Raw genomic sequence first — 23,094 nt, 5'->3', positions numbered from 1 at the left:
TCAACTATGACAGACAAATTGAGGGAAAAAAATCCAGAAAATCACATTGTAGGATTTTTAATGAATTTATTTGCAAATTATGGTGGAAAATAAGTATTTGGTCACCTACAAACAAGCAAGATTTCTGGCTCTCACAGACCTGTAACTTCATCTTTAAGAGGCTCCTCTGTCCTCCACTCGTTACCTGTATTAATGGCACCTGTTTGAACTTGTTATCAGTATAAAAGACACCTGTCCACAACCTCAAACAGTCACACTCCAAACTCCACTATGGCCAAGACCAAAGAGCTGTCAAAGGACACCAGAAACAAAATTGTAGACCTGCACCAGGCTGGGAAGAATGAATCTGCAATAGGTAAGCAGCTTGGTTTGAAGAAATCAACTGTGGGAGCAATTATTAGGAAATGGAAGACATACAAGACAACTGATAATCTCCCTTGTTCTGGGGCTCCACGCAAGATCTCACCCCGTGGGGTCAAAATGATCACAAGAACGGTGAGCAAAAATCCCAGAACCACACGGGTGGACCTAGTGAATGACCTGCAGAGAGCTGGGACCAAAGTAACAAAGCCTACCATCAGTAACACACTACGCCGCCAGGGACTCAAATCCTGCAGTGCCAGACGTGTCCCCCTGCTTAAGCCAGTACATGTCCAGGCCCATCTGAAGTTTGCTAGAGTGCATTTGGATGATCCAGAAGAGGATTGGGAGAATGTCATATGGTCAGATGAAACCAAAATAGAACTTTTTGGTAAAAACTCAACTCGTCGTGTTTGGAGGACAAAGAATGCTGAGTTGCATCCAAAGAACACCATACCTACTGTGAAGCATGGGGGTGGAAACATCATGCTTTGGGGCTATTTTTCTGCAAAGGGACCAGGACGACTGATATGTGTAAAGGAAAGAATGAATGGGGCCATGTATCGTGAGATTTTGAGTGAAAACCTCCTTCCATCAGCAAGGGCATTGAAGATGAAACGTGGCTGGGTCTTTCAGCATGACAATGATCCCAAACACACCGCCCGGGCAACGAAGGAGTGGCTTCGTAAGAAGCATTTCAAGGTCCTGGAGTGGCCTAGCCAGTCTCCAGATCTCAACCCCATAGAAAATCTTTGGAGGGAGTTGAAAGTCCGTGTTGCCCAGAGACAGCCCCAAAACATCACTGCTCTAGAGGAGATCTGCATGGAGGAATGGGCCAAAATACCAGCAACAGTGTGTGAAAACCTTGTGAAGACTTACAGAAAACGTTTGATCTGTGTCATTGCCAACAAAGGGTATATAACAAAGTATTGAGAAACTTTTGTTATTGACCAAATACTTATTTTCCACCATAATTTGCAAATAAATTCATAAAAACTCCTACAATGTGATTTTCTGGATTTTCTTTTCTCATTTTGTCTGTCATAGTTGACGTGTACCAATTACAGGCCTCTCTCATCTTTTTAAGTGGGAGAACTTGCACAATTGGTGGCTGACTAAATACTTTTTTCCCCCACTGTATTTGTCCTATTTCAAATGTCAATTGGAAATTAGTTTTTTGCATATCGCATGAGACACCCTCAGAGAGTGGATGACCCTGGAGCAATTAGGATTAAGTGCCTTGCTCAAGGGCACAACAACAGCTTTTTCACCTTGTCGGCTCAGGGATTTGAACTAGCAGCCTTTTGGTTACTGGCCTAATGATGTAACCGCTAGGCTACCTGCCGCCCAAACAATCTGCTGATGATAATACTGCTCAGGAAAGTCTGTAAACTCTCTGAGTCATACATGCTGTTCTCTAGAACTGTATACAGTACAGTAGGCATTGAAATATACTGAACAAAAATATAAACACAACATGCAACATTGACAAATATTTTACAGAGTTCTAGTTCATTTAAGGAAATCAAGTCAATTTAAATAAATTCATTAGACCCTAATCTATGGATTTCACATGACTGGGAATACAGATATGCATCTGTTCGTCACAGATACCTTAAAAAGAAAAGTAGGGGCATGGATCAGAAAACCAGTCAGTATCTGGTGTGACCACCATTTGCCTCATGCAGCGCGACACATCTATTTTGCATAGAGTTGATCAGGCTGTTGATTGTGGAATGTTGTCCCACTCCTCTTCAATGGCTGTGCAAAGTTGCTGGATATTGGCGGGAACTGGAACACGCTGTCATACACATCGATCCAGAGCATCCCAAACTACTCAATGGGTGACATGTCTGGTGAGTATGCAGGCCATGGAAGAACTGGGACATTTTAAGCTTCCAGGAATTGTGTACAGATCTTTGTGACATGGGGCCGTGCATTATCATGCTGAAACATGAGGTTATGGCGGTGGATGAATGGCACGGTATCTCTGTGCATTCAAATTGCCATAGATAAAATGCAATTGTGTTCGTTGTCCGTAGATTATGCCTGCCCATACCATAACCCCACTGCCACCATGGGGCACTCTGCTCACAAAGTTGACATCAGCAAACCGCTCACCCACACAATGCCATACACGTGGTCTGCGGTTGTGAGGCCGGTTGGACGTACTGCCAATTTCTCTAAAAAGATGTTGGAGGAGGCTTATGGTAGTGAACTTTCAATTCTCTGGCAACAGCTCTGGTGGACATTCCTTAACCCTTATCCTAACCCTAAACTTAACCATTACCCTAACCCTAACCCTAGCCCTAACTCTAACCTTAACCCTTACCAACCCATTACATTCAATTTTCCTTGAGCGGATTGTTCGGGGGGCCAGAACATGGTTATAAATCATTTGTACGCTGCAAATTGACAGCAACAATCCCAAATAGATTTAGTATTTGACAAAAACAGAATAGTTTCAAAGCTTGATTACATTGGAATACGATCACATATGCCTCTCTATTTATCTGTGGGAATACCTGGGAACAGATTTTGTAAATAAAAATAACTTTGAGCTGGTTTTCTGGTGATTTTCCAGTAATCATTATTATACAGTGCTTTCGGAAAGTATTCAGACCCCTTGACTTTTTCCACATTTTGCCTTATTCTAAAATTTATTAAATAGTTTTCCCCCCTCATCAATCTACACACAATACCCATAATGACAAAGCGTAACAGGTTTTTAGACATTTTTGCACATTTATAAAAAATAAAAACAGAAATAGCTTATTTACATAAGTATTCAGACCCTTTGCTATGAGACTCTATATTGAGCTCAGGTGCATCCTGTTTCCATTGATCATCCTTGAGATGTTTCTACAACTTGATTGGAGTCCACCTGTGGTAAATGAAATTGATTGGACATGATTTGGAAAGGCACACCCCTGTCTATATATGGCCCACAGTTGACAATGCATGTCAGAGCAAAAAAACAAGCCATGAGGTCGAAGGAATTGTCTGTAGAGCTCTGAGACAGGATTGTGTTGAGGCACAGATCTGGGGAAGGGTACCAAAAAATGTCTGCAGCATTGAAGGTTCCCAAGAACAAAGAGGCCTCCATCATTCTTAAATGGAAGAAGTTTAGAACCACCAAGACTCTTCCTAGAGCTGGCCGCCTGGCCAAACTGAGCAATCGGGGGAGAAGAGCCTTGGTCAGGGAGGTGACCAAGAACCCAATGGGAACTCTGACAGAGCTCTAGAGTTCCTCTGTGGAGATGGGAGAACCTTCCAGAAGGACAACCATCTCTGCAGCACTCCACCAATCAGGCCTTTATGGTAGAGTGGCCAGACGGAAGCCACTTCTCAGTGAAAGGCACATGACAGCCTGCTTGGAGATTCCAAAAAGCACCTAAAGGACTCTCAAACTATGAGAAACAAGATTCTCTGGTCTGATGAAACCTAGATTGAATTATTTGGCCTGAATGCCAAGCGTCACGTCTGGAGGAAACCTGGCACCATCCCTACGGTGAAGCATGGTTGTGGCAGCATCATGCTGTGGGGATGTCTTTCAGCGGCAGGCACTGGGAGACTAGTCAGGATCAAGGGAAAGATGAACGGAGCAAAGTACAGAGAGATCCTTGATGAAAACCTGCTCCAGGGCACTCAGAACCTTAGTCTGGGGGCGAAGGTTCACCTTCCAACCGGACAACGACCCTAAGCACACAGCCAAGACAATGCAGAGGTGGCTTCGGGATAAGTCTCCGAATGTCCTTGAGTGGCCCAGCTTGAGCCCGGACTTGAACCCGATCGAACATCTCTGGGGAGACCTGAAAATAGCTGACAGAGCTTGAGAGGATTTGCAGAGAAGAATGGGAGAAACTCCCCAAATATAGGTGTGCAAAGCTTGTAGCGTCATACCCAATAAGACTTGAGGCTGTAATCGCTGCCAAAGGTGCTTCAACAAAGTAAATGTAAATGTGATATTTCTGTTTTCTAAAAACCTGTTTTTGCTTTGTCGTTATGGGGTATTGTGTGTAGATTGATGAGGGGGAAAAAAACTATTTAATACATTTTAGAATAAGGCCGGTAAGAAAATGTGGAAAAGGTAAATGGGTCTGAATACTTTCCGAATGCACTGTATTTATTCATTTTGCTCTGAACTTGAGGGGCCAAATAAAATCAGCCACGGGACGAATTTGGCCCGTGGTCTGCCTATTGGGGAACCCTGCCCTAACCCTTAATATAAACCTTACCCTAACCATAACCTTAGCAAGCAGTTGCTTATCAACAGATAGTCAGTTGCTTATCAACAGATAGTTTGTTGATAGTATGACCATCTTTAGTGCATTTACAGATGGACTATCCAAATAAAGTGTGACCGATCTTTTTTGTAGCCTTCACTTTTCAACCTTCATTTAACTTTTTATTTAGCTGAATATCCCATAGAAAATAATGATTTTGTTGCGTGTCTGAGAGACTTTTAGAATTGGATCTGATCTCTGTTTTCTGGGATTCCTGACAGTAAAAGTGTCTGGGCTGAGTTATGAGTTGCTCAGAAGTGGACCAGGTGTGCTCTGTGTTCTGCGTGCCCCATGTCCCTGGGGTGAAATTCTCTTCGAACACACACCGACACCATATAGGAAACACATAATACCATTAAACCTGCACACATGTGTGCATACCAAACGCACGCTCAAACTCATGCATACACTCATTCACTCTCTCACACACACACACACACACACACACACACACACACACACACACACACACACACAGCCATTCAGTCCCATATTTTCAGGATCTCTAGGGCTCTACTGCTTGGCTGTAACCAATGATGTCGCTCTAGCTCCCTCTTGCGGCCTAATAGAAGCAGTAGCCAGAGAAGGCGAGACCTCTCACAGGCTCATTTTTGGGCAGCTGTGATTGGGCTGTTTCACATTGAAAAAAATCCTGTCTGTGTCAGTGGGCGTTCCCTCTTTCGAGTGAGCATGCCAGAGATTGTTGAGGAACTGTATGTTCTCGCGAAAGAGGGAACGCCCATTTACACAGACGGGAACCTTGACAATTTTTTTCCATGGTAAATGGCCTTAATGAGACATTCATTATCCACCATCATTGGCAGTAGCTTCCTGCCAAGCTGGTACTCTTGCATTGAGCAGTTAGGTAATTGAAGTTGGAAGCATTGTCAGTAAACCATGGCACTCCCAGGTGGATAAAGTTGATAAAGTTTGCCATTTGCTCTTTCCCAACGCGGTATAATGGTTTATAACTGCCATGCATAATTGTAGGACATCTGGCAACCGCGATGGAAGTACAAGTTGGCTCTCCCCTTCTCTTCAAACGAACAAGAGAGCCAATGCCAAACATCTGTTACCATGCGAACAGCATCTCTGTCATCAGGACTTGGGGCCGAGTCCCAGCTGAGATATAAATAGCAATCAAGAGCTAACAAGGTTGACGCAAGCGGGCAGGCAGGCAGCCTGCACATGGAGTTAGGGCAGGGAGGTAAATGTGAGATTGATAAGGAGGGACGAGTTAGTAAAAGGACAGGAATGCTGGGAGTGTCTCATGATCACTCCATTCAAACCCACAGTATGGGAGGGGCAGGAGCAAAACCATGACAAATCAGAGCATTTATTAGCATCTGTCATGATGACTGTAGCAACCTTCCACCATGGGCACCAGAATTAGAACAGTTAGGTCATTACTGTACATAAATAAGATTGAGGAAGTGAAGACATACAGGTGTGTGTGTATTCTGAACATCTGGGGTGTATTCAGTAAGGTAAAACGTAACAGATACTGTAGAATGAAATTAATAGAGCTGACTTGATTCCTAGTTCTACATGACAGACAATCATATCGGTTCTACACAATACATTTCAATACATTTCATCATTGTATTTTCTATCAGAAAGTAGGCTGGCCCTCCTTGAAGTCTTGTAGATCGATGCATTGCGCTATTTTTATCTATAAAGCCCTCTTGCATAAACTTCTGCCATACCTTTACCTCATTGTTAACCTTCAGATGTATAAGTTACCAGACCCGGACACTCAGGGATGGCTAACCCTGGAGATCCCTTCAATCTCTACCAAGTTAGGTAAATCTGCTTTGTGGAATGATCTCCAAAAGTCCTTAAAGTTGGTGGAGTTGGTGCCTCTAGGGCAGGGGTCATCAACTACATTCAGCGCGGGCCGATTTTTTTCTTGAGCAGATGGTCGGGGGGCCAGAACATAATTATAAATAATTTGTACTCTGCAAATTGACGCAAGAAGCCCAAACAGATATTGTATTTGACAAAAACATAATCATTTCAAACCTTGATTACATTGGTACACCATCACATATATCTCTCTATTTCTGAGTGGAAATACTTGGGAATAGATTTCCAAAATAATTTTATTGGTTAATTTCTAGTGATTTTAGTATTTTGTGTCCAAAATGTAAAAAAAAAGATATGTTCTTTAACATTGCACCCAACTGAACTGGCCCCGGGAGGTAGTTTCTGTCACATAGAGCCCTCCCTTTCCGACCTTGACTGTTCCTATTCATGTGGACGTGTCCAGCTCTTTGTCTGTCTATTCGCTTAAATAACGTTTTCCCCAACCAGGCTCATCTCTTTCTTTAGTTGTGGTGATTTTTCAGCTTAGAACAGTCTCTTCAATGCCAATCCACCCTTGATGAAGCAATGTTTTGGAAACAACATGAATTAAAATCCTGGAAGTGAAAGGAATATAGCTCTTTCTTTATCTGACTTCTTAATGGCGATATTGCATCACATGGTGCTTTCTTTCTCATGGTCTCATCAGGTTACTCAACTCTATATCTCATTCCACTCTATAAAGTGTACGTCTGGGTTTCAGCATCTGCAGGTGGTTTGACCGAGCAGAAGAAAATGCTCCATGCAGATCAGACCAGTCTGACCTGTACATCTCTCTGTATCCACAGGAGTTCTCCTCTCCCGACTTCAGGAGTAACTCTGTGTCCAGTCGAACCCCCACCCCTCCAGGACGTTACTTGCCCCACAGCCCAATTGACCGTGAGCTGTCTGTCTCCCCCAGACGCAGGTAATAACACTCTCACTCTTCTACAGATCTACCACGATGTACAGTACAAATTTAACCACTCTAACGTATTTTGTTATTGTGTATTTTGAATATGTGATTATGACTTACTACAAACAGGCTTAGGGTAAAATAAACTCCTGTAGCAATTCAGCGTAATATGTAAAAACGCCTAACACAGCACTTAGTTAACCAAAACAGATGTGGTTGATCTTGGAGCTACAAGTCAGACTATTTTAGTGTGCATTGGAGGATTCAGCTGTCTTTATCGAACATTGACTTAATCGGTTAGAAATGTAGATTGTACCTTACTCTGATAGGGCTATTTACTCAACGGCCAAAAAGAAAGTAGAGATTCTTCAAACCGGTTCAACTGTTCCTTACAAAGCCTCTCAGGTCGTCTGTTTTTAGCCATACTCAGTGTTCCTCCCTCCTGGAAAGGTTGGAGTGTGTCTGTGTGCAGTTCTTAAGGAGCATTTCTGTTCTGCTGGGTCTCCTCTGGGCCAGTAATGTAACGTGTCAGAATATGGCATCAGACCCAGCCACCTCAGGCTCTTGCTCTTATCCCCCAAAATGTCTTATTTCACTTCTTCTCCTAATTGGACCCCCACTCTGTAGTCCCCAGCCTTCACACCAAGCCTCTCCCCCCTCTGACTCAGCCAATCACAGGTTTAGAGAAACTCCCTGAGATGCCTCTTTTCTCTCCAGGCCAATGAGTGGTAGCCGAAAGGCACACCTTTCAGTCCGAAACTCACTCTTCTCCTGTGTCTGTCTGGTGTTGAATAGGTGTGTGCTTGTGTTTTTGTGTGTTTGCTGGGTTATCACAGCTGAGGATAGACGTGCAGCCAAGAACAACTCTTACATCCGAAAGCAAAGATTATCTTGTTGTAAAATAATTATCCTCTTTGTTCCCGCTTTGTTTCTGAGGTGAGTTATTTCTGACTTGTATTGTATTTGGTAATGAGTTTAGGGACAACTGGCTTTAATTAATTAGTATGGCTGTGTTTTTGAATGAAGCAATGCAAACAACACCAACAGCCCTATTGTTCTCACATTGGAGAATGCTGTTGGAGCTGGGAGCAGTGATAGCATCTGTTTGACTGAGGCTTGTTTAAAGACCTGTATTTTCACTAGATGAAAATCAGGGGTTCTCTGTGCCAAGTGTGGCTGTGGAAACATGAAAAGCCCGCTTTTTCCATGTACACATTTCTAGAGTGGTTTCTTAAAAACATTCAAACTGTTGTGGAGTCTTACAAAGTACTTACTTGAAAGCCAACTGACAATATTATTTTCAAGATACTGTGTGTTATGTGTAGCCTATTCTTTTCTTTTGAGTATGCATACATACAGTATATTATGATATAGTTTAGGCCAGTTATGGCTGTTTTCATAATAGATTTCCCTCAATCTGTATCTTTCTGCCATTCACTGTTCTGACGTTATGTTGTTTGCTTTGCTCCCATGCTTTTGTGCTCTTAGTACATTTGACCCAGTATTTCCATTGGTTTGAAGATGTAATGTCAATAAGGTTTGTGAATGAGGGGAAAAGGGAAATGGATTGAGCGGGTGGAGTGGAGCATGATGAAGACTTGGAGGGTGTGTTTGGGAGTCTGTTTTCAATTTGAACCATGTTCTGTAATGCAAAGGAAAGGGTCTGAGCATTGGGTTCACTTGGAGATTTGTCTCATCGTTTTGCAATCTCCTGTTTCAGCCGTGTTACATCAGTGGGAAGTAAGTTCCAAATGCTGATGAAAGGCAGGCACGAACTCCAGTCCACATGAATGCATGCACAGGCATACGCATGTATCTCTACATTTCCATAGTGCCTCAAACAGGATTAATGTGAATGATTATTATTTTCCATGGTATTGTCTTAGATTAGATCAGCACAGGTGGAATTTATACAGTCAGTATAACACAGAGGGAGAACCAGCTGATGGGAGTTGGCAGACTTTTACTGACTGCTTAGCAGGGATGTTCTGCTCAATTGGCTGCAGGTGAATGGCAACACACCGCACCTGTGGACTGAGGGTCTGTTTGACCGGTTTTCACACATAACCTGACTGACTGAAAGGCTCCCTCCAGGCAAACAATGTTGACTACAGTATTCTGTGTGTGTGTGTGTGTGTCTGTGCATGGGTCCGTGTGTACATTTGACTGTCATCTTTCTGTCCGTTGTTTTTCTCTGAGTTGTTGATAGGGTAGGAAAGTATAACAATGGCAACCACACACGGTTACTATGGAATGAACAATAAAGTGAACCACTTTTATATTCCACCACCCCTGTGGCTAAGAATGTACTGCTCATAAATATGTAAGTGCAGTGCTACTATGCTGCCTGCTAATCTGCTAATTAGCTAGGCAGCAGAGAAACTACCCAGAGGTGTCAACTCTCTTAAGACTATGTCCCACCACAAGCACTCCCATTTGTCCAATATGGCCACAAACCATGCATTGGCTTAAGTTCCCTCATAAGTTATCTTGCCTCAAAGCTAAAAGGTGGCCATTGGCTCTAGTGGGTCATAAATGTAATGATGGCGTGAGAGAGGGGTAGTGGTACATGATAGAAATGTCACGTCTCTGTGACTTTCCATCCTGGAATGCCTGGAGTAAAACAGCAGGATTACCCACTTTATTTGGCCAATCATGGCTGCTGTGGTGGTGGGTATCTGGAAAGCTTTAGCCACAGTTCTACTTTAGAAAGCCAATGTAATTTTTTTTCTAGTAAAGGCAGCCATAAGCTGGAATGTCTTCACCTTAATACCCAAACACTACACCAATAATGTATGCTACTTAGTTGATAACATGGTACCGTCTACTCTACACTCTACGCAGGCATTTTCATTATGTCTTCTTTACCTTGCCCGCAGGACATTTTCAGACTAGAGCAGTTGCTGCTGTAAGTGGATAGCAAGGTGATCCAGTTCAGTTGTGAGTGTTTGGGCTGAGATTGGAGGCTGGCTTTGGTGACTTGCCTGGGGGCTTTGGGCTAGAAGGTCAGTCACAAAGCTGACTGCTGCCCCTGTCTTAATTTCCTCTGGATTCTCTCAAACTAACCCCACATAAGTCCCCCACAATGTACACATCGCCTTGAACATATATGGACAAATTATTACACCATCGACCGTACACGGAATGTACATATGTACAGTACATAGATAGAACATAGATTGTACATGGAATGTATATAGATATGTATTGACTGAACAGTCTATTTATCTGAATGGTTACGTAATAGGTAATATCTATATCCCCTCTCTTTCTCTCCCACAGCAGTTCCAGCTCGGACTTTGCCATGCAGAGGTTTGACCGGGATTCAGAGGTCTACAAGATGATCCAGGAGAACAAGGAGTCTCGCACGGCCCCTCGACAGTCCAACACCTTCCGCATGCTGCAGGAGGTTCTGGAGTCTGATGAGAAGGGTGAGCAGAGCCTCCCATAAACACACTCATCTTCACTCTCTCTCTCTGTGTCACACTGCTGTTCTGTTCGCATCTAATAAACAGCTGTGTAGGATGGACTGTCCCGTTTTAAACCTATTTGATGGGTCAACTGGATATCAACTCTGAGGTAGATAGAGGTTATTCGTGGATAATGGTTATTATGTCAAATTCAACACAATTTACCACAATTTTACTCAATTGTTTCATCAAACTTGTGTTCTGTCTGGCTACTAAGACAGTTATTAGATATCGATAGATACATTTGGCCACCCCCTGGTCCAGAGCAGAATTAAAGTCAGATAAGGAAACTCTTGCATGCATACTCTGACATAGAGCATTGTTTTCAATGGACAGCAGAGTGTGAGTGTTGTCGTTTTTACTTTTACAAGCGGAGATGGTAATAATAGTTTTATGAAGTGATAACGACCAGCATGTGTCACTGGTGTCATGAAGTATGTCCCCCGGATCATAAACTGGTGGTGTTCAGACAAACAGTGTCTCCTACGGGAGGACAGTGTGTACATGCAAAACCATCTGCTGTTGGCTCTGAATGACTCTGCTCTCCTCTGTTTGTCTCTGGTTTGTTCTATGCAGAAGCAGTTGTGCGGTTCCCAGGGCTCTCCCCCAAACCCACCCCTTCCAAACCCACATCACCCGGGGTCGGAATCCCCAAGTACCACACCTGTGAGAAGTGTGGCACCAGCATTGTGTAAGAGTCTATGACACGTCACTTCATGTCACATGCTGTCTCCATGTCCACAGGGGTAATTGTGACATGTACTCTCTGTCCACAGGGGTAATTGTGACATGTTCTCTCTGTCCACAGGGGTAACTGTGACATGTTCTCTCTGTCCACAGGGGTAATTGTGACATGTTCTCTCTGTCCACAGGGGTAATTGTGACATGTTCTCTCTGTCCACAGGGGTAATTGTGACATGTTCTCTCTGTCCACAGGGGTAATTGTGACATGTTCTCTCTGTCCACAGGGGTAATTGTGACATGTTCTCTCTGTCCACAGGGGTAATTGTGACATGTTCTCTCTGTCCACAGGGGTAATTGTGACATGTTCTCTCTGTCCACAGGGGTAATTGCGTAACAGATGACAAATAATAAGTAATAAGAAGCTGCTGACAAATACAAGCCCTGACAATGATACCTTGCCCTAAGGTGCAGGTTATTCCTCATAAATACAGAGGAGCTGAATTAATAAGCCTTCCTACAGTGTTTGTGTACGTAATGTACAAAGATTAAAATATGCAGGAACAATGTTTGTGTTGAGTATGACTGTGTCCATCTGTCTGCAGTACACAGGCGGTGCGCATCATGGACGACCGCTTCCGCCACCCAGAGTGCTACACCTGTGCTACACCAGAGTGCGGTCTCAACCTGAAGATGCGAGGTCACTTCTGGGTGGGAGAGGAGATGTTCTGTGAGAAGCATGCCCGTGAGAATTACCAGGGCCTTGGCACTGCCCCCCGTGCCACCATCTCACCCCACCACTGAAGCTCACTGACTTACAGCAATAGACCATGGGCTGGGGAACGGGAGTGGGGGGGCCAACACACCAGAGGTTGTGCCATTTCTATAGCATTTAACTATACTCTGCAGTTTTATCATTCAATTACTATGAGGTTTTGTTTTCCCAGGCCCTCCCGGTTTAGCCCTTATAGGTGTATTGTTATCGCTAATGTACAGCTGTATCTCATTCAGACAACTTAGTGGGCTATGCCTGCCACATTTACACCAACCTATTACACAACAGGACTGGTGTATGAATCAGATCAATGACAGAGCGTAACATTTATCCTTTAAACCGCATTGAATCTCCTGCTGACCCATTTGGAGGAAGGGAAACAAACTCTTCATTTGAATTACAAGGCATTTGAAAGAAAGAAGACATAAATTACAAAGGGTGAAAGTTCATCTACGTCAAAGTTTGTACTGTATTTGTGGTTGTGTGTATTTGTGTGTGTGCTTGCGTGTGTATGTGTGATTCAACTTGAGCAAGAGTTCCGATCATTCCTTTTGAAGTGATGGTTTAAGTGCCTGCGTTGCTGCCATTTCCCCCTGCTATTGGTATCACTATTAAAAGGTTTTAGTGGATTTATCTTTAGAATGCCAAGCCAAGCCTGTTGGGTTTCCTTTTGCCTTTTGGTAGCACATCAATTTAGTTGGAATGATGAAATACTTATTTGCTTTATTGCTTTTTTTAAATAAGGGAATATAAAGATGTGATATATAAATAATAACATTTTTGTAAATGTTTATTTTATAGAACAATATAGAGTACCATATCATACGACGTCTGATGGCATGTGTGTGCACAGGATTGCATGATTTGTAGTACTTTTTTAGTGTGAAGACGTTTGCTGATGCTATTGCTGTATATTCCGTTTCTTCACAGCAACACCCAGAGAAAGACACAGTGTCACACTTCATGAAAACACATCAAATGAAGGTTACTCATTTTAGAAGAATATATAAGGGGTAAGGGGGAACTACATGTATATTGGCCTTTTGTACAGTTAGCTATGCTATGCAATTGTACCATCAACAGCTTATGTTGTTGAAAAGTATGTAATGTTGGCTAAACCTTCCAGTTCCCTGGACAATAAACACCATGTGGGCCCATTCACCTCATCCTATAGATGGGTACATCTGGCCTACTGGTGCCACCTCTGTGTCTTTACCAGGGAAATCATCCTGGACACAGTCATGTTCATTTGTGCTATAACCTGGCTGTATTGGGAACAACATTCTGAATATATAAAAACTTATTGGAAGTAGGTCTTCTATTCTCTGTGACTTGGTGATGAGCAGATTTTTTCCACATGATGTTTTGTAAGAATAAATTGTATCTTTGATGCTCTTGAAAATGTGTTTTGAGTTGAATTGGTCATTTGTGTTACCTACAGATCCTAAAATGGATCTCATGCTTGTACGATTTCTTAAATATGTCATGTACAGTGAGGGAAAAAAGTATTTGATCCCCTGCTGATTTTGTATGTTTGCCCACTGACAAAGACATGATCAGTCTATAATTTTAATAGTAGGTTTATTTGAACAGTGAGAGACAGAATAACAACAAGAAAATCCAGACAAACGCATGTCAAAAATGTTATAAATTGATTTGTATTTTAATGAGGGAAATAAGTATTTGACCGCTCTGCAAAACATGACTTAGGACTTGGTGGCAATCACAGAGGTCAGACGTTCCTTGTAGTTGTCCACCAGGTTTGCACACATCTCAGGAAGGATTTTGTTCCACTCCTCTTTGCAGATCTTCTCCAAGTCATTAAGGTTTCGAGGCTGACGTTTGGCAACTCGAACCTTCAGCTCCCTCCACAGATTTTCTATGGGATTAAGGTCTGGAGACTGGCTAGGCCACTCCAGGACCTTAATGTGCTTCTTCTTGAGCCACTCCTTTGTTGCCTCTGGCCGTGTGTTTTGGGTCATTGTCATGCTGGAATACCCATTCACGACCCATTTTCAATGCCCTGGCTGAGGGAAGGAGGTTCTCACCCAAGATTTGACGGTACATGGCCCCGTCCATCGTCCCTTTGATGCGGTGAAGTTGTCCTGTCCCCTTAGCAGAAAAACACCCCCAAAGCATAATGTTTCCACCTCCTTGTTTGACGGTGGGGATGGTGTTCTTGGGGTCATAGGCAGCATTCCTCCTCCTCCAAACAGAGCTCGATTTTGGTCTCATCTGACCACCACTTTCACCCAGTTCTCCTATGAATCATTCAGATGTTCATTGGCAAACTTCAGACGGCCCTGTATATGTGCTTTCTTGAGCAGGGGGACCTTGCGGGCGCTGCAGGATTTCAGTCCTTCACAGCGTAGTGTGTTACCAATTGTTTTCTTGGTGACTATGGTCCCAGCTGCCTTGAGATCATTGACAAGATCCTCCCGTGTAGTTCTGGGCTGATTCCTCACCGTTCTCATGATCATTGTAACTCCACGAGGTGAGATCTTGCATGGAGCCCCAGGCCGAGGGAGATTGACAGTTATTTTGTGTTTCTTCCATTGGCGAATAATCGCACGAACTGTTGTCACCTTCTCACCAAGCTGCTTGGCGATGGTCTTGCAGCCCATTCCAGCCTTGTGTAGGTCTACAATCTTGTCCCTGACATCCTTGGAGAGCTCTTTGGTCTTGGCCATGGTGGACAGTTTAGAATCTGATTGATTGATTGCTTCTGTGGACAGGTGTCTTTTATACAGGTAACAAACTGAGATTAGGAGCACTCCCTTTAAGAGTGTGCTCCTAATCTCAGCTCGTTACCTGTATAAAAGACACCTGGAAGCCAGAAATCTTTCTGATTGAGAGGGGGTCAAATACTTATTTCCCTCATTAAAATGCAAATCAATTCATAAAAAAATTTAAATGTGTTTTTCTGGATTTTTGTTGTTGTTATTCTGTCTCTCACTGTTCAAATAAACCTACCATTAAAATTATAGACTGATCATGTCTTTGTCAGTGGGCAAATGTACAAAATCAGCAGGGGATCAAATACTTTTTTCCCTCACTGTATGTAGACTCTGATATCCTTAGACCTTTTGCATGAACCATGTGGCCAAGTAATTGTGATTATATATGAAAAGTGATGCAAATCTAATGGAAACAGACATATTACCTTTCCTCAAATAAAAAGGTACATCTCAGTGAGTCAAAATAAAATATAGGCTTTTATGATCCCATGGCTGAGACTTGAAGGCAGTAAGCTTTAAAGCACTCCTTTGGGCACTGTGAACACAGAAACTGCTCAGTCTGTCATTTACATAGCCACGGGAAGTAGTTAATTATCTGTACAAAACAGTTAATCTGATAATACTTGTTGAATATGTTTTCCAGTTTCTTGAAATACTTTGCAAATGCAACTTATTTCTATATGAAAGTGAAATGGTCTAATCACTCCTTTTCAGTAGACACTCTTATACAGAGCAACTTACAGTAGTGAGTGAATACATTTTGATACTGGTCCCCTGTGGGAATCAAACCCACAACCCTAGCATTGCTAGCGCCATGCTCTACCAACTGAGCCACATCATCACGGTCAACTTGATGTCTCAATGTACTCAATTACTGTATTGTGCATTGTTTTTCTTCATGGTGATGGACAGTCTACAGGTACAAACCTAGATGACCAGCCTGTGTACAATACAGTCATGTACATTTACATTAAGTGGTTTGTAAGGATGGTAAATTAATACTGCACAAAAAGTGGTTGTTTTCCATATTATTTGATCAAGAAAAATATTTAATTTGATGTGGATGTTTTGTGTCTTTGCCCATAACTTTGCACCTTTTGATGTAAATGTTTGAGGACAGGGTTTTATTCTTTCTGGATTCCATTAGAATGACAATAGCAGAGAAAGGGACAGGGCAACAACTTTTACAATTCCAACTATTGAATCCTGCAAGATACTGTTCTTAATTATACAACTACCTTTTTTGCCAAAGCAGAGATGCTGAAAAATAGTTTTTGCCGAGCTTCAGACATCTATATCGGTCCGCTAATACTAGTAAAGGCCCAGTGCACTACTTTTGTGAAAAACATTTTATTTTATTATTTTATTTTGTAATAATATATTATTATTATGTTTTTCTACTTCCTGCAGCTATGGTCATTTATTCTTAGGACTGTTTTTCACAGGTACTGCTGTTTTATCTTTCCTCCAGAAGGGGGACATGTCACAGTTAGGTTTTTGCATAGTACTGAGGCTGTCCAACATATCATCTTTGGTATGTATTGTACTGGAGTTTACAACACAGTATGGTGATTCTGTGTAGTAGGAGTTATAAAAAACAATTAAGTAAATAACTTTAAAAGAACAACAGCGTCACAAAAATGTATACAATCCAATACATTCAAGTACTGTAGGCTACTGTATTATACTTTTTTACCCATTATTTTTCGCACAATAACTTTAAGGCAGACAATGATGAGATGTCCACCATAAAGTTATGTAATAGATAGTGGTTATAAAGACATTTGAAGTATTAATATGTATTGGTTTTAGCAACAAATATAATCTCACAGATTCAGTGGTCTAGGTTGAGGATATATGGGTGTGGTTCCTGTGGGTTTGGCATGGAAGTCAGCCATCAAATAAAATAAAATGTTATTTGTCACATACACGTGTTTAGCAGATGTTATTGTGGGTGTAGCGAAATGCTTGTGCTTCTAGCCCCCGACAGTGCAGTAATATCTGACAAGTAATATCTAACAGCAGCCTCAATGCTGTTATTGAATTCACCACTAGATGTCATAGCTTCCTCAAGAAAGGAACAACATCAGACATGATGATACAGTACTGGAGTAGTCTAGTAGTTTGTATTTAGTATTACACTGTAATGGTTTCCTCACTATTGGAGTTTTGCTACCACTGTTAGTAATGCTAAGATGAGTTGTGCCTTATTTTCTTGAAGATACTGTAACAAGTAAACTAGTTTCATTACGTCTTTAGAAACTTGTGATTGTGTTAGCCTCTTTGAAGACGACAGTGCTCGTTGTACTTGTGTAATGTGAGGTTGGGAAGAGCCAGTGGAAATGCCCAAGAGGGATCATCACATTCCTACTCCACACCCTGACGTCACTTCCACCCAACCTCTTTCAACACTGAATCTCACTCTTCTCTCCTCAGATCTTCAGCTGGTACCTTTCCTTCCCTCCATTCCCCCTCTTACCATATTCCACCTGGAATGGAGTCCAGATGTGGAACGGAGAGAGGGAGAGATTGCAATGGGGGTTGGGGTATGCAGAGAGAATCTTGGAACGACATTAAAGTTTGTCTGGATGCCATTAAGTACAATTTAATGTAATGTGCTGTTTGGGACGTGAAACTGTGCTCTCCAGATGAGAGAGATTTGGGGGCTGGGGAGCGGGGAGCGGGAGTTGGAGGGGGGTGTTGTTCTTGAAGCCTTATTGAACGGCTTGGATAAATAGCGCTCTGTTTCATCGCTGAGCAGGCACCCATCCACTCTTTCTGGTTTCCTTAAGAAATCATGCTGTCTCTCTCAGCCTGCTCCAGTGTACAGTATCACATACAGGAATAACAAACCGGGGGTCTGCAGGGTGGGTCAGAGCACACTGCACCATTGTACGACCAGGCATGCTAGCATGACTTGAGGTGCCTGCCTTTTGGATATGTCTGTGAATACATGTCACCCCCAATTGCACCAAGACCCCTTTCAAATACTCTCCTGGTTCACCTTTTCATATTTCAAAATGAACTCCAGATTTGAAACGCTAAAGTTTCATTCCTCCCCTGCCTCTCATATAACAGAAAGTATTTTTAAACAGAAATGTGTAGAGGGCAGCACTGTTGGGATTTTTTAAAGACAAAGACAGACTTGTTGAAATGGATGCCTGTAGGAAGTTGAATGTTTTTCTTGGAGTGTTCAAAATTGCTTTGGGATACAAAAGGTCTTACCAGGTTGTATCTAATTTTATTCTTTGCTCTCAGCAAAAAATACATTTTAGAGTTGGAGGAATTGTAATGGCATTGCCATGGAATCTCGATGTCAACTCATCAGGATCAATAACCATCACTGTACAACCTGATATAGTCTACCTTGAAAGCAACTGGAAAATGTTTTTACTGACATTTAGCTGTAACTTTTTAACTATACATTCACCGACATAAAAATGATGCATCTTTCTTTAGATGGGTGATCACTGTGGTCCTTACACTCATTTGGATAATGAGGTAAAGCAGACACTTTCATTAGTGATGGGCATAAGCATTAGTTGGGGTCGTAATGTTATGAAATCAGTTCCATGAACTAAATCACAACTGCTCACTGGAAGTAAAAGGGCCCATCTATTTCAGTGACCAGTAGTGTAGTAAGTACTAGTGCTTGCTCGCTACCTTTTTTTTCTTCATTATTGTTGTTTAAAGCATACAGTGGCTCATGAATAAGGCACCATAATAATGCTTGCTATAGCAACAGGCAATTGGCAGTAGCAGGACAGGTATTAACGTGTAAAACTCTCTAAACACAATGCTATACAATTCACTAAGAGAATAATATTTGCAATAAAAGCAATGTTCACTCAACATGTTATTTCAGTTGCAAATATCCAGTCATGTATAGACCTCTGAATCAAACTAGACAGTGACCCTGGCCCCTGCACCAACAGGACAAGGTCCTGCTGAAGCAGTGACCTTAATGAGCTGACCCATCGAGAAAGGCTGATTTAAACTCCTCAAGCTGTGACCTCAGCTTCTAACATGATAGCTTCAGCCCTCATAACATTATGGCCTCACTACATTCTTCCTAGAGCTGGGAGAAGTTGATTTATGTGAATCTGATCTCTCCTGATGGGCAAAAGCTAAAGTTCAGAAAACCCTCTTGTGACATAAGAAAAATGTCAAAATCATCTATCAATAAGGAACTTTTAGAGGTTCACTGACTTTCTTTTGCTGTCACAACCCATGTGCTCATTGAAGCCAAGACCTTTTCCAGTCTTCTATAAACCTGGTCACACACAAGCTCTTGGGTGGATTGAAGTCCATGGGAAACTTGCAAATGGGTCCTAGTGCCCAAAGATTGGTATGGGAAGATACATATGAATGGCCAACTTCTTCTTACTGCATGTGTTGAAATCCAGCAGCAAGGCAAATCCCTGGATGTTGGCTTGAAGAAATATTACCTCTACTGGCAAAAATATTCCAGCAACAGGGGATCATGCATAATCAAATGCATTATTATTAAGAGACTGTGGTCAGTCAAAGAGCCACTTGTACATTTGGGGTCATTTGCAAGTTTCTATTCATCACCTGATAACCAATACTGTATATCTACTTTTAAAGACAAAATATTGCATTTATGCTGTACTTCAGAGTAAGCTACACTGCAGGATATGGTAATTAATTAAGTATTTGAAGTAGCCTAAAAGTGATGTGTGAATATTGTATCAATAAAATGAAAATATAAATTGTCATTGTTAATTAAATAAAGGCTTGTCTATGACTATTGATATTATATTGATGTTACAGTTATCAATTGAACTCTTCTTTACAAATGTCAATTTATGGCACATGAAAATGTCCTTTGCGCAGTGTAATTTCATGTCATCTGTAGGCCTAGATATGTTAAAAAATGTCAGATGTGCACAGTGCACCCCCTTCAATTGCAGATCTACTTTCAGACAGACTGTAGGCTGGCTACCATAGACATTAAGGCTGGCTACCGATGCAAACATTTTTGGGGAGCAACCAAGTGAAACTTCCAAAACAATCTGCGCTAGGACCCAGCGTATCAGCGCGTGGCAGGCGACAGAATGCGCGCACTTGGGGTAGTAACTGAATTTGAGTGTGACAGAGTGGCATGCAAAACCGCTAGATTTTTGGAATAAAGAGTAGCCGATCAGGACCGGTCTTTCGTCTTCCAAATTAACTCAGTTACTTTCAGATAAAGTTTAATTGAAGTTGACACCCGGAGAAATCTTCAGAACATCGTGCAAACTCATTTCTAAATCTATGAATTAAATTTAAACTGTGGAGGGCAGCAGATATTATTCAATTGCGTTTGGAATTTGATTAAAACCACTGAAATAACGGAGTTTGGATATGTATTCTGTTTGTGACAATCAAACCCAGCGTTGAAGCGTTGAAGTGCGTCTCAAGGAGATACAAAGTGACGGACAATTGGACAAATACTTTATCTTCATCTCGAATCTTCACATTTCGAGTAGTTTTAGTTCAGGACAACTGAACGGAGTGAGTTTTGCCGGGATTTTCTCAAAATTGAAAGCCACATAGGACTATGCGCGCACGAATTTGCCATGACATAATGGGAAGCTAGAATATCGGGAGTGCCAAATACTGGGAATGCCTTATGACTAGTAAGTTTCGAGCATCTTTGAATTTGAATTAAAACGGAAATTAGCAATTTGTCACACATTTGTAAAAATAAATAATAATAATAATAATAATAATAATAATAATAATAAAAACTGTTATCTTCCTGTCATCGCCCCAGGAACCTTCGTGGTGGAGAAATGGGATGACAGGGGGCAGCTGAGGTGCGACTGATAAAGACAATGATTGTGCCCGGCGTTGGCATTCCGCTCCTGGAGCGTCTGTTGCTGATGCTGGTCCTGCTGTCTGTCTCTGAGTCGAGGCTCACTCAAGCTTGCCCTGGGCTCATCACTAGCGGCTGCAGCTGTACAGGTGAACGCTCCAAAGCCCACGCCACTCAGGCGGTTCGGAAAAGAGTCAGCTGCGGTAGCGAAGAACTTTCTGAAACTCCAGAGCCCGGCCTGCTACCGAACAGGACCGTTACTTTGTAAGTCAAACTTATTACTTTTTTTACCGCTTAAAACTGTGAGTTTAAAATAAAAAATGTGTTGATCCAAACATTGACCGACGAGATGGTGCCTGGGCCTCATGAGTGTCCAAACCAAAATTCCAAACACTGTAGACTGATGTATCACTAGCATGATGTAGATTATACATAACATAATGTTGATAGGCCTACATGTTCATCATTGAGAAACTATTTTGGGCTTTATTATAGTCCAGAACTGAGTAAGAGAAAAAGCATTTTAGGAAATAATTCTAGAGGAAGGGGCAAAGTGCCAACGTGTAAAATGGATTATGGGAAATCTCTACCTTGGAGGTTGGGGATAGTTGAAGTTGTGGCACATGGTGATATCCAATACATCTTAACAGTGTTATACACTGATTATAACTGAATATACACATGGAGAAAATACATTATAGCCTACAGTTCACATGCTATGGCAGTATCCACTGTTAATAGTTGCTGGACTCTTGACTTCATGAACATTTGAACACTTTATGCATTGCATATGCTGATAAACCCTCCAAACCTGACCTTGCAGTCTCAGTTATGATGGTATTTATAGACTACCTGAGGTAATGGACAGGGTTTTGGCCAATGAAGACCAGAAGTTTATACAGTGGCATAGTAACAGACTACGTGAGCTGAAAGCTCAAGTCCAATGTCAGTTGTGTCTCTAAAAAGCACAATGTAGGGAGTCTGGTCTGGTCTGGACTGGTGTGGTTCCTGACGGAAGACTTTGTGAAGTAAAGCCATCACCTGGCCCTGCCCCTTTGTCACAACTCTGTCACTTTAAATCTGCTTCTGACACAAGGAAACACACTGGGGTTCAGTGTCCTCCTCCCTCCTCGCTCCCCACACCCACCCCACAATCCAGCTGACTTGGCCTTGCTAAACAAGGATAAACAGAAACACATTTCTTCTCTTTTTATCCTCCCTCTCTATGCTTTAATGGCGGCTTGGCTCCTTCCTTTAATACCATAACATCCCAGCAATCTCAGGCAGCCGCCTCACAATCGCCTTCTATTCAGGAAGGAAGGCTGCCTGACCGACCGTTGTCCAGCCGACCGGCCCATGGTGAGACCTAGCACTGTCTTCTGACACTTCAATCATCCTGTATCACTGTTAGTCTGATAGACTATTCATGTATGGCAGACAATCTTAATTGTTATGATTGATGTGTCTATTCACCAACAAGGGTGGATTTACATTAGTAAAATATGTCTAGTGAGATCCATCTCTCTTCAACATCAGATTTGCAACTTTTCATTTTACACTAGCCTTGGATGTGGTGTGGCCTGCTTAAGGCGTTCACATACATAGGTTTGGTTTGCTCCTAGCAGAACTAGGCGAAGGGACCATCTATGCTCTCATACTCCCTAAGGGATTGTTAGAAATGTACAGAATGGGGACCTTGAGGAAAATGGGGGATGGTATTTATTTTACATCTAGTCCAGGGGAGGGTCATGTAATTTGTAATTTATGAAATACCTAGATTTCTCAGTATTTTAGAATTAGTTCCTTATTAGGCTATATATACAATATATCGATGTGTGCCCAATGCCACCCCTCATCTCTGATTCTCAGCTGGGCGCGCAATATCAAGTGTGCGTATAGGCTATTTAGTGTGGTCTCAACCAAATGATTCATAGCCATTTCTACCTATCTGTGTGCCATTTATGATTTTCATATGCACATTTTCGTGGAACAGTTTCATTACAACAATAATGTTTCCATTTCTCAAAATCATTGCCATGTGGTTAATCATAAAAATATGAATTAAAATGATGAAATTCAACTAATGCGAAAGCATCAGCCCCTGCCTTATGGAGACATTGATACAGCATGAGCCATTGGTGGCTAAAGAAATGAGCGCATGGATTTCAGAGATAGTCTATAGGCCAATGCAGCAGTAGTCCTATA

At 42.0% G+C, this 23,094-nt stretch overlaps 2 protein-coding genes across 2 annotated transcripts in view; both read left to right on the top strand.

The window, feature by feature from the left end:
- LOC311141547 (PDZ and LIM domain protein 2-like) overlaps positions 1–13,734 on the top strand; it is a 62,198-nt gene extending 48,464 nt beyond the window's left edge. Inside the window, exons 7-10 of the mRNA XM_084176907.1 lie at positions 7,298–7,416; positions 10,687–10,835; positions 11,451–11,565; positions 12,161–13,734. Coding sequence (XP_084033033.1) covers positions 7,298–7,416; positions 10,687–10,835; positions 11,451–11,565; positions 12,161–12,359 — 582 coding nt within the window. The 3' untranslated portion in view covers positions 12,360–13,734. The remainder of the gene's footprint in view (positions 1–7,297; positions 7,417–10,686; positions 10,836–11,450; positions 11,566–12,160) is intronic.
- Positions 13,735–20,908: 7,174 nt separating this feature from the next.
- The window catches only part of LOC311141544 (adhesion G protein-coupled receptor A2-like), a gene marked incomplete at its 5' end in the record, with an annotated part of 45,264 nt that continues 43,078 nt past the window's right edge, over positions 20,909–23,094 (top strand). The window contains one exon of the mRNA XM_084176904.1: positions 20,909–21,153. Coding sequence (XP_084033030.1) covers positions 20,909–21,153 — 245 coding nt within the window. The remainder of the gene's footprint in view (positions 21,154–23,094) is intronic.

The sequence above is a fragment of the Coregonus lavaretus genome (genome assembly GCF_964263955.1).
Source record: "Coregonus lavaretus genome assembly, chromosome: 14".
NCBI lineage: Eukaryota > Metazoa > Chordata > Actinopteri > Salmoniformes > Salmonidae > Coregonus > Coregonus lavaretus.
This window is presented reverse-complemented; position numbering and strand designations above follow the sequence as displayed.